The sequence below is a fragment of the Grammomys surdaster genome, unplaced genomic scaffold (assembly GCF_004785775.1).
Source record: "Grammomys surdaster isolate TR1022 unplaced genomic scaffold, NIH_TR_1.0 190, whole genome shotgun sequence".
Taxonomy (NCBI): domain Eukaryota; kingdom Metazoa; phylum Chordata; class Mammalia; order Rodentia; family Muridae; genus Grammomys; species Grammomys surdaster.
Window position 1 is genome coordinate 3,425,043 of NW_021604635.1, and position 12,377 is coordinate 3,437,419.

At 46.6% G+C, this 12,377-nt stretch overlaps 1 protein-coding gene across 1 annotated transcript in view; it reads right to left on the bottom strand.

Annotated features, from left to right (window-relative positions):
- Nucleotides 1-11,248, bottom strand: part of Slc22a16 (solute carrier family 22 member 16) — a 32,409-nt gene extending 21,161 nt beyond the window's left edge. The window contains exons 1-3 of the mRNA XM_028769097.1: nt 11,096-11,248; nt 9,028-9,507; nt 1,192-1,309 (exon numbers count right to left, since the gene is read on the bottom strand). Coding sequence (XP_028624930.1) covers nt 1,192-1,309; nt 9,028-9,507; nt 11,096-11,148 — 651 coding nt within the window. The 5' untranslated portion in view covers nt 11,149-11,248. The remainder of the gene's footprint in view (nt 1-1,191; nt 1,310-9,027; nt 9,508-11,095) is intronic.
- Between the last annotated feature and the right edge of the window lie 1,129 nt (nt 11,249-12,377).

Consider the following 12,377-nt stretch of genomic DNA (forward strand, 5'->3'; position numbering starts at 1 on the left):
AGGGAGGAAGGAAGGAAGAAAGAAAGAAAGAAAGAAAGAAAGAAAGAAAGAAAGAAAGAAAGAAAGAAAGAAGGAAAGAAGGCTGAGCAAGCCATGAGGAGCAGAACAAGCCAGTAAGCAGCATCCCTCCATGGCCTCTGCATCAGCTCCTGCCTCCAGGTTCCTGCCCTGTGTGAGTTCCAGTCCTGACTTCCTTTGGTGATGAACAGCAGTGTGGAAGTGTGAGCTGAATAAACCCTTTCCTCTCCGACTTGCGTTTTGGTCATGTTTCATTGTGGCAATAGAAACCCTAATAAAGGGCGTTAGGTTTCTGTTTTAGTTTGTTTTTGTTTTATTTTGTTTGGTTTTTAGGGTAGAAGTGTTTTGTTTTTGGCTTCTGATTCAAGGTTACAGCTCATTTTAACAGGACAGTTCATGGTGGCAGGAACTTAAAACAGCTAGTCACATCACAGGCACAGGCAGGAGCAGAACGACAAAGGTGCAAGCATGCTTGCTTGCTTGCCATCAGCTTTGTCAGCTTGACAGGGTCTTGAGTCACTTGGAAGAGCCTCAATAAGGGGCGTTCTAGAACAGGTCGGTTTGCCCGAAGGCCTGTTGATTAAGTCTTGATTATGTTCACTGACGTGGGAAGACACAACCTTAAAGTGGGCGGCACCATTCCCTCCGCTTGGGTCCTGGACTGAATAAAAGAGAAGGTATGTAGGGATTGCTTTCACTGATGTTGCTCGTTGTGAGTTTCTGTCACTGTGGGAGCTTGGACTCCATCGCACGGAATCTGCTGTGGCTCAAAGGGGCTAACTTGTGCTCACAGAGAGCAGAGCAGGTATTCACACCCACTCCTGTCCAGCGCTCTCACCTGTGCTCTATAACCCACACAGGCTTTCTGCCTCCTCCTCCTTCTGCAAAGTCATACAGGTTCCGACTGGACTGATAAAATCACTCACTCGGGAATAAGAGAATGTTCTCCTAACTGTGGGATACAGGCCATCACCAGGCCGAATCAGACAAAAGATTAGTAAGCAGCAATCTTTTCTCTTTGGTGGGTGCCACTGTAAGCACAGGTACTGACATTCACAGAAAGTCTTCTGCAGTGGGCAAGGTTGGTCTCTTTTAGTAGATTCTAAACAGGCAAAAACCGAAACTAAACCAAACGAAAGGAGTTCAATTTAAGATGCACTATGTTCGACTCACCATCACAAGGAAAAAGCGTGTGGTCATGAAGCTTAAATAATCAAACATAACGATGGATGCTATTCCAAAGAAGAACACTCCGATGCTCGTGCACCACAGGACCACTCGCCTTCCGAATCTAAAAAGGGAGGACAGTGGGAAACGCTGGGGTGGCTGCCATCGTTTAAGTAGCCTGTCCAGCTCACAAACGACAAATGGTGTCGACATTATGTATTTGATTTCAGGTATTCATGTATTTTGTACAAATCATGAGTTAACACACATCTTCAGGAGACCAGCCCTTCAGTGTGGAGGGCCCCTGGGCTACGCTACTAATATGCACACAGGGCAGCGGACCATCCCCTTAGGACTGAGGGGGAGGGAAGGCGGGATGCCCCTTCCTAGTCCTCTCCTCTGTTTGCTCATTTTCTCTGCTAGCAGGGACGCCACCAATCAAGGCAGTGACCGTTCTTGTTACTCCCCTCTAAAAATTGATCCCTGGGACCTGAGAGATGGCTCCCTGGCTAAGAGCACTGGCTGCTCTTGCAGAGACCGGATTCATTTCCCAGAACACACATGGTGGCTCACAGCTAGCTGTACCCTCGGTTTGAGGGGATCTGACACCCTGTTCTGGCCTCTATGGGCACGAGGTGTATACAAATTCATGCAGTCAAAACACTCACACACAAAGTAAAAATAAATAAATCTTTCCAAACTGACATCTTGCTACCTTCAACTCCTGAGCAGTATCATAATTGAAAGAGGGGCTTCTTTGGGGAAAACCAAATCAAATAACATTACTGCCGCCATTTTCATATGATTCAAATGCCTTAAGACAAGCCTTGCCAGCTGAACGCATTGGTGGCTCTTAGTAGATTCACAGGGTTGTGTAACCACAGTTGCTGTCATATTCTGAGACTATACATCAACTCCCTAGAAGAACAGACCTTAGGAGCACTATTCCCCACTCCCTGTCCTCGCTTCTGGAAACCACCAATCCATTTTCTCTCTCATTTGCCTGTTTAGGAAATTTCATATAATGGAATAAACAATATATGGCCTTTTGTCTGCCATCTTTCACTTAGCAGTGTGTTCTCATGGTTCACCTGTCATAGCATGACTCCTTTTTCATAGCTGAATAGTATTTCTCCGGGTTTTTTTTTTTTTTCAGTAAACACACACACAGCTTCTCTTAATGCCACTCTGAGCATTCGTAAACAGGATTTTGTGAGAACTTGTTTTCAACTCTCTTGGGTTTATTCACTCTGATTGATTTTTTTTTTTTTTTTTTTTTTGCCAGACTGTTATCCAAGATGGCTTCCCTGGTTTTACTACCTCACTAGCGATGAGAGTCACGGTTTCTCCACATCCTCACCAGAACCTTAGGGTTACCTGCAGCCATCCCAGTGACATGAACCACTATCTCACCATGGCCCCAAGTTACATTTTTCTAATGATTCATGGTGCTGAAAACCTTTTCAGGTGTCTGGTGGCAATCTGTACTTGTTATTAGAGAACTATGGATCCGTTGTATGCTTTTAAATTGATTTAGTTTTTATTTTATTTTATTTAGCTTTGACAATTACTGGAGGCTGATTTTGTTTTTTAATGTTGAATTTTAAGAGTTATCTATATTTTCCAAGTGCAGTGGCACATACCTTAAATCCCAGTAACTGGGAGGCAGAGGCATGTGGATCTTTGTGAGTTCAAAGCCAACTTAGTCTATATAATGAATTCTAGGACAGCCAGGGCTGTATAGGGAGACCATCTCTCACTACACTCACCCCAAAAGAGTTATGTATATTTTGCATACAAAATCCTTGACATATATATGATTTGAAAATATGCTTCCCCCTCCATGAGTGATCGTTGACAAATTATTTTAAGGAGACAGATATAAATATGGATGGATGTATTCTAGCCAGTAGGTTTACTTGGGACCAAAAAGGAAATACAAACACATAGTAGGGACTTGTCATGGAAAACTGTCATGGCCACATTCTTTGTCTTAATTTCTGTGACGAAAAACCATGACTAAAAAGCAAGCTGGGGAGGAAAGGGTTTATTTGGCTTTTGCTAATGTGAACCACATCACTGTTGACCACCAAAGGAAGTCAGGACAGGAACCCAAGCAGGGCAGGAACCTGGAGGCAGGAGCTGATGCAGAGGCCATGGGGGTGCTGCTCACTGGCTTGCTCCCAATGGTTTGCTCGATCTGCTTTCTTAGAGAACCCAAGACCACCTGCCCAGGGATGGCCCCGCCCACAATGGGCTGGGCCCTCCTACATCAATCACTAATTAAGAAAATGCCCTACAGCCAGATCTTATGGCGGCATCTTCCCTCCTTTCAGATGACTCTAGCTTGTGTCAAGTTAACATAAAACTAGCCAGGACAACTGACCCCTTGTCAACTTGACACACAAATACATTGCTAAGCCACAACCCTTCCTTTCTTGTTTATCCCCAAGATCTCACATAAATATGAACATCACAATACAAAATATTCCAATCTTTTAGAGAGTCCCACAGTCTTTAAAAATTCAGTCTCTTTAAAATCTAAAGCCCTTTAAAATTCCAAGTCTCTCGACTGTGGGAAGAACCAGGGCACAGTCACAGTCAAATCAAAGTGAAACCAAACTTGAACAATGTAAATGACACAAATGCCCAGTGACCTGGGACTCACTCTCAATCTTCCGGACTCCTCCAAGTACCTGGGGTCACTTCTCTGGCTCTTCCCTCTGCAACACAGTTTGTCTTCTGGCTCTGGCTGCCTCCATCCTGTTGCTCCTGCTGCTCTTGGTGGTCTTCCCATGGTACTGGCATCTCCGAAATGCTGAGGTCTTCTGCTACAACCAGGCTGCACTTTCATAGGCTCGCTTCATGGTGCCAAGCCTCAACTTCTGTGCATGACCCCTTCAGTCCTGGGCCATCAACTGTATCTGAGGCTGCACCTTCACCAGTGGCCTTCCATGGCCTCTCACAGTGCCAAGCTTCAGCTGCTCTTCATGACCCCTTCATGCCTTCAGAACCAGTACCACCAGGGTGACTCTTACACATTACCAAGTCCAGCTGCAGTACGAAGCACGACCTTGGCCACCTCTGGAACACAGCTTCTGTGCACTGACTCTCAAGAAACACTTCCCAGAAGATTTAACCTCAACAAAGCTGGCCTCTTCTTAACCACTGCTAAATTCTTAGACCCAGCTGACCAGCATCAAGATTCTCAGCAATGCCAAGGTTTCATTTTAGTGGTTCTAGTGTCTTGCTAATCACTCCAGCTAACCAGAACCACAGCATCTTAATTCAAAATAACAAACAGCCCAACACAGTCTTTATTTTTTTATTACCTTTATTTTTTTATAGTCCAGTCATTACCCCCCCCAAGTCTGCCCTCCAACAGTTCCTCATTTCATTCCTCCTCCCCACTATCTCCAAGAGAATGTCCCCCCATCCCAGTCAGGCCTCCCCACTCCCTTGGAACCTCAAGTCTCTCAAGGGTTAGGCTAGTCTTCCCCCACTGAATCCAGACCAGGCAGTCCTCTGCTGTATATGTATCAGGGCCTTGAACCAGCTAGTATACACTGCCTAGTTGGTGGCTCAGTGTCTGAGAGATCTCAGGAGTCCAGGTTAGCTGAGATTGCTGGTCTTCCTCTGTAGTCACCCCACCTCCTCAGCTTCTTCCAGCCTTTCCCTAATTCAATCACAGAGGTCCCCTACTTCAGTTCAACGGTTGGGTGTAAGTATCTGCATCTGTCTCAGTCAGCTATTGTTGGGCCTCTCAGAGGACAGCCAAGCTAGGCTCCTATCTGCAAGCACACCATAGCATCAGTAATAGTGTCAGGCCTTAGAGCCTCCCCTTGAGATGGATCCCAAGTTGGGCCTTTCCCTCAGCGTACAATTCTGAGTCAGCTTTTGACTGTGGGATGACAACCCCATCTCTTCATTTGATGACCTGTCTTTCTACTGGAGGTGGACTCTATAAGTTCCATTTCCCCACTGCAGGGCATTTCATCTAAGGTCCCTCCCTTTGAGTCCTGAGAGTCTCTCTCTTCCTAAGTCTCTAGTACTTTCTGGGAGCCCCCCTCCCACATCCAGGTTACATATTACCATTCATTCTGTTGGCCCTCAGGGCTTCTCTTCTGCAGCCCCCACCCCAGGTTGCATATTTCTATTCATTCTACTGGCCTCAGGACTTCTCTCATTTCTCTCCCACCATACCTGATCATGCTCTCCTTTCCCCTCCCCCTCCCCTCTCCCACCCAGGTCTCTCCCTCTCTCTGGCCCCTGTGATTGTTTTCTTCTCCCTCCCAAGTGAGACTGAAGCATCCTCACTTGGGCCCTTCTGCTTGTTAACCTTCTTGAGTTCTGTGGACTGTATCCTAAGCATTCTGTACTTTTTAAGCTAATAGCCACTTACTAGTGAGTACATACCATGCATGTCTTTTTGGGTCTGGGTTACCTCACTCAGGATGATATTTTCTAGATCCATCCATTTGCCTGCTAAATCCATGATTTCCTTGTTCTTAATAGCCGAATAGTATTCCATTGTGTGAATGAACCACATTTTCTGTATCCATTCTTCTGTTGTGGGACATCTGGGTTGTTTCCAGCTTCTGGCTATCACAAATAAAGCTGGTATGAACATAGTGGAATACGTGTTCTTGTGGTATGGTGGGGCATCTTTTGGGTATATGTCCAAGAGTGGTATAGGTCTTCAGGTAGATCTATGTCCAATTTTCTGAGGAACTTCTGGATTGGTTTCCAGAGTGGTTGTACCAGCTTGCAATCCCACCTGCAGAGGAGGAGTGTTCCTCTTTCTCCACTTCTTCACCAACATGTGCTGTCATCTGAGTTTTTGATCTTAGCCATTCTGACTGGTGTGAGGTGGAATCTCAGGGTTATTTTGCATTTCCCTGATGGCTAAGGACTTCGAACATTTATTTAAGTGCTTCTCAGATCAGCCTGCTTTCTTATTGTATCCAGGACCACATGCCCAAGGGTGACACCACTCACAATGGGCTGGGCTCTTCTGCGGTGATCAACTAAGAAAATGCCCAATAACCAGATCTTATGGAGGCCTTTCTCAATTGAGGCTCTCTCCACTCAGATAAGTCTGGCTTATGTTAAGTTGGCCTAGCCTGTCCTGCACAGTCTTCCTTAGGCTTCTCAGCTTCCACACACACCCGTGGGGCTGCTGAGCACACCCGTGGGTGCTCCCAACCCTGTCTGAGACATGAACAGTACCAGAGACTATTTTAGCTATTGCTGCCTCACCAATGTCTTCAATCTCTGCAGGAGAATAGCATCTCTGAATGACCACAGACCATCAAAGAGGGAGCCCCTCAGCTTCCTGTCCTGACCGCCTGTCTGCACAGCCTGCATCCTCCCATCTCCTCTAAGACCTTAATGTGCCTGGCTCTCTGTCTTCCCCCTTCTAGCTCCTTCCTTACAGCTTCAGCCTCATCCACCCTCAGTGACAACGTATCATGGACAAACGGGTCCTCAGCCATTCCGCATTTACTTCCTCCACAGATGTAACAAGTGGATGGCATGCATGCACACCTTCTACATGTCTGCATGTCTCCTGGCCCTAGCCACCTCTCTCCATACATCTCCATGGCTACAGGTGCTATTAATTGTGAATAGCCCACACTACACTATACTTTCCATAATCCAGGGATAATGCTAACTTGTTCAAAGTATCTGTTCAGTTAGAGTTCCCAGCTTGGCCCCTTCCCCCACATGGTCCAGCAAAGGCTTCCTCCAACCCCACACACTGAGAAAGCCTCCAAGTAGAAAAGGCAGCCAAAAAGGCCCAGTCTTGTGTTCCTGACACTCCTGACAAGTGTCACAACCCCCCTCTCCTGAAGTCACAAACACACACACACATACACACACAGAGTATATAAGAGGCTCCCACATCATAGTCTGCCTTCCACTTCTTCCAGTTTCATCCCAAGACTGGTGAACTTGCCCAGGAACACATTTCCAAATAAACCTGATTTGTTTTTACTTTTAATTTGGCTGAATTGGCTTATTTCTTCGGTGGAGAATACCTTTCAGTATCCAGACATGTACTTCTTTCTCTCCTAGTGTTTTCTGGAGTGTTTGCAACATCAGTCACTATCCAGGCTTCTAAACCTTATCACACACACACACACACACACACACACACGCATGCACACGCACACGCATGCACACACATGCACACACACGCACACACACGCACACACACGCACACGCAGAAGCATGACAATGTCCATGCTCCCTATACACTCTTCACTCTCTCGCATTAGTTTCAAAATGTCTCCCAGATGTGTCTTCATCCACTTTCCTGGCTTTCTGTCAACCCTGGATTGCTTATACCATAAACTTCAACTGGCCTTTCTCGCCTCAGGCCACTACACCACCCACACCCCTCAAGTGAAACCAGCCCCGGCCCTACTTCTGTATCTGGTCATTCGTTTCCTATCTCCAGCCTTCTTTCCTGACATTCCGACCTTCCTCGAGTCCACCAGACTCGAAGGAAGGAACTCGATTTGCTTTTCGCTGGCATCTTTTGTTCTGTGACCCAGGTTTCTGAGCATTTGGTATGCAGAGCAAAGCTATTTCAGCTCATTTACCTAGGGCTGGAAGTACGTTGAGTTTTGGCACTGAGCACTGAGCACGCTTCAACAAAAAAAATGCCTAGGTAATCATCTGTGCACCAATCTGCCAGATGAAAAGAGCACCTATGAGCATTGGTGATGATACAATACGTGATGGCCTGGCCACGACAAAGCCCTGCAGCTTCACTTCAGACATATTCCACAGCTGTCTCCTAGAGGCAAGGGTTTCTGATCTAAGCTTGCCGTCTCTGAGTTCCCAGTGCCCAAAACATGCTTGTAAAACTCACAGCGGTGAAGACTAGACACGTCCATCTCTCTGTTTTAGCAGAGGCACTCAAGAGTGGCCTGTGCCTACTCCAAGATAAAATGTGCTCTATTTTAGAGTTCTGCAGTTATTTTGATGTGAATGCTTAAAAATATGGCTGTTCTGTGATGTGTGTGATGGTTCGTGCTCAAAAACGAATGTTGAAATACAATCTTCAAAACGCCCAAGATGATCATGTCATGAGGACCCCCCCCAACGGAATTAAGCCCTTATAATAGGGCTCAAGATTGACAGAAGAATCCTCCAGCCCCACCCCCACCCTTTTCTGTGTAAGGACATTGCATTCATCTCTGGAGGACGCAGCAATAACACACCATCTTGGAATCAGAGAGCAGGCCTCGGCAGCTATGAGTCCTGCTGACCCCTCTCACCTAAGAGCACCTAGGTCTCAGGAGTGAAAAATAAATCCCTGTTGTGTGTAAGTATGTGGCATTCTTGCTATGGCAGCATAAAGAGACTGTGACAAGCCAGCTAGTCAGACTTTCATATTTATAGATACTATGGCCTAAGACCACCTGTTTTTAAAATCAAATCTATTTAAAGAAAAAAATATACAAATAATCATTATCCATCTAATGGCTATAAATCCAAAGTGGTTTCTTCTGTATTACTCTTTTCAAGAAGGCTTCAGGATGAATGCTTTTGTGGGGCATTAGCATTATTATAAATTAGCATTCTGAAACAGAAGAGTCTGTTTTCCCGGCAAGCACAGCTAATCGGCCGTAGAAGCAGCATCAAAGCCCAGGTGGGCTGCTCAGTCATCTTGCCACTGCATGCCTGACTGATGGGTCAGCAGGAGAGTACCCGTTAGATCGGAAGTAAGAAAATAACTGGGGCTTTGGACATAATGCTCTGCCCTCCAGGAAACCCAGACAGAAAGTTGAATCCTACACCATGCAACAGGGCTAAATAGTGTATTTTTACCTGTCAGAAAGGTAGCTAAAAGTAATTGCTCCCAGCAGCATGCCAAATATAAACAAGGGCTGGATAATGCTTGCATGCCATTTCTGAGCACAGACCAGGTTGAAATCTCTCACCACAGAATTCTTCCATGTGCTTTGATCATAGACATAGCCATCGGAGCAAGAACTGTCATGCTTGTGGCCACTGTACTCGTAGCCCAAATGTGATGTGTTCTCCCTCAAGGTCCTGCTACATCTAGTGAGCTCCCAGATCTCTCCATCCTGCAGCTCCACCATAATGTGATCTTTGTGCTCCGGAGACCGCAGAGCCAATATGTCCTCCAATCTCCAAGCAGATATGTTGTGGAAAACAGCCATCCGCACCATGCCTGGGGGCTTACACGCATGCTCAGGGATAATGGACATGAACACAGAAGACAGATAGTGGATACCACAAGAGATGCTCTGGTAGGCACATATAAGATACAGGACTATCTGGAACCTGAAACAAGAAGAAAGGGCCAATTACTATTTCTGGCCTATCGATGGAGAAAGGGCACTGGCAAATATGAAGAGTTTCCATCAGATTGACCTTAATACACTTATGTATTTACTTAGGTAAATACAGAAATAATTACAGGGGCTTCTATTTCGTGTGTGTGTGTATGTGTGTGTGTGTGTGTGTGTGTGTTTTCAAGTGCATTCACTAAGTTTTAGTTCCATATCCATCTCATTAAGTCATTCCAACATTACAAGTTTGCAAGCTAGTTCAAGTTTATTAAGAAAAAAAAAAAAAAAACTTTGCCCAGCAAGTAAGTCATCAGGAAGCCAATTTAACTTACTAAAACTTCATGTTTACTATTTTTTTCAAACCTGACATGAGAATATCTCTACTTTTCAACAAGCAGTTAGAGCACCAAGTGTCAGCATTTACCCTTGAAGGTAGTAAAACCAGCTCTCAGTCAGACCAGAAGTCAGCGGCAACTTTGCTCATTCTGCCAAATCCTTGACAGGAAAATATTCTGATGTCCTGGAACCCAAGCGACCTCTAGGCCTCTAACTGCAAAACACTGAGAGCTTGGCTGTTTGCTAGCAGGTAATTGGTCAAAGTTACAAGCAACACATACTAACAGCCTGGGAGATGCAGAATATGGTGGTGTGAAGGTTTTACTCAAAGAGCGTCAGTGTACCGTCAAGTGTGCGTCCTTTGGAGAAACGAAATCTCACCGAGAAAATGCCATCATTTTGGCCTGTAGGCGTGTCTACACTGAGTTTTCTCAATTTGACTGATGTGGGAGGGCCCCATCCACTGTAGGCAGTGCCATCCCTGGGCAGGTGTATCTTCCTATGTAGCTCAGGCTGGACCTTTTTGTCACCTTCCCAGAACTAGGACTACATATGTGAACCACTTCTAACCATAATATGTATTTCTACAGTTATTTGTAAACATCTAAGGAACACTACTAGCCTGATTTTTCAGATGGGTGGTAAATGAAACAGTCGAGCCCGTTACAGTTCATATGTGAGAGTGGATCCCTTCATCCCTGTTAGTCTTTGACCACACAGCCTCCATTTCCCAGTTATTCAAACAAGGATTCCAATGTGTCTTTTGCAGTGAGCATCAAACTGAGGGATGCGTTCATATGTTTGGTAGCTATATGAAAATAAAGGCTAACCATCGGCCGGGAAAACCTGCCAGGCCCAGGGGGAGAGTGTACTAGGGTGCATATAGGTATTCAATCTGGCACTGGAAAAGAACACGGTTGGGCTGGTAGTTTTTCTATACTCTGCTTTCCAATCGTATTTTTTTCACAGTTGTTGGTCTAGAGAGCACCCCAAGTCCCAACTGTCCAGAGAGGGGTGCGACTACTGCCTGCACCTGCCAAGTCCAGGCAGACTCCAGCGCCTCCTGTGGCCAGAGGCCAAAAGGACAAGCCAGGCCATGGGTTGTTGGCTAGACCTCTGCATGCATTGGACAAATACGGGATTGAGAAGTTGTGGAACCCATCCCAACCGACAGAAACAGACACCTCAGCGCCCCGATCACGTGCCACCCCACTATGGCTCCATGTCCTCTTCTGCCTCTCTACCTGCCGAAGTGTCCCACGTGGTCAAAAATCAGCTCCACGTTGCAGGACTCCATGTCCGGGTGGCAGAGCCGAGCGCCCTGGACTGCGAGCACGGCACCCCACCTGCCTCGCCCACCGCGCCCTGGGGTGTCCTGCCTGGGAAGGCCCCTCGCCTTCCTTCCCAGCAGCCCACGCGTCTCAGGGATGTCACGTGAGGCACATCCTGCTGCTCCATCGCCCGTGTGTCAACCCCTGCTGGGTGCTTTCCCACACCCTCCACGCTGTTCCCAGGATCCCACGATCCAGGAAGGCGTCAACACTTCTAGGAAGTTTAGGAATTGCAGAGCCCCTGGCTTGGTCTCGGGACTTCAAAAGCACCGGTCTTCAGCAGGACACGCCCTTGCTCCCTGAACTTTGATGCTTACGAATCCACCCAACGTGTGGTGGGTTTTAAGTACACATTTATTATTCCGCTCCCGGAGATTCAGACGTCCTGAAGTGGAATCGGAAATGATTTTGTTGTTGTTTCATGGAGCGGGTAGCTGAGCTAGCCTGGTCAAACCCAGGAGCTTCCTGCCTCTGCCTGCTGTGCCCACCCGCCATCCTCCAACTCTGGCCTCCATAGATACCCGCACTTAGGTGCACGAATTCAGATAGAGACATACATGATTTCGAAAGAAAAAGAACTTTGTCACGGTATATTTCTCTGCCTACCCCATGCTTACCTTCTTCAAACAGCACTTCTTTTAAAAATATACTTTTTATTCACTGAGAATTTTATATATGCATGCAATGTATTTTGATCATATTCATCCCCTTCTCCTCTAATTCCTCCAGGTTCACCTCCCCACACCCTCTAATTTGTCCAATTTAGTGTCCTCTTTAAAAAAAAAAAAAAAACACAAAAACATAAAACACTAGTCAAATTTGTGCTGCCCATGGGTAGTAGTCAGCCTACCAGGGGCCACACCTTAAAATTGCCCAGAAGTCAACAACTGTCGGGGCTCAGCACTGATGGACTCCCCCACTGCGTACGGGAATATTCACTAGCTTGATCTTACTCAGGGCTTGTACAGGAATCACAGCTGAGTTGCCGAGTGCGATGGTCTCGCCACGCCCAGAAGGCGCTGCTTTGGTAAGGTCTTCCCTGATCTCTGCCTCCCAGAATCTCTCCCTTTCTCCTCTCCTCTCTCCTCCACTTTCTCCCCTCCTGCCTCTCTCCTTTCCCCCCTCCCCCTCCCTCCCTCCCTCCCTCCCTCCCTCACTGCCTTCCTCTCCCTCCCTCTTCCTTCACACACTTCCT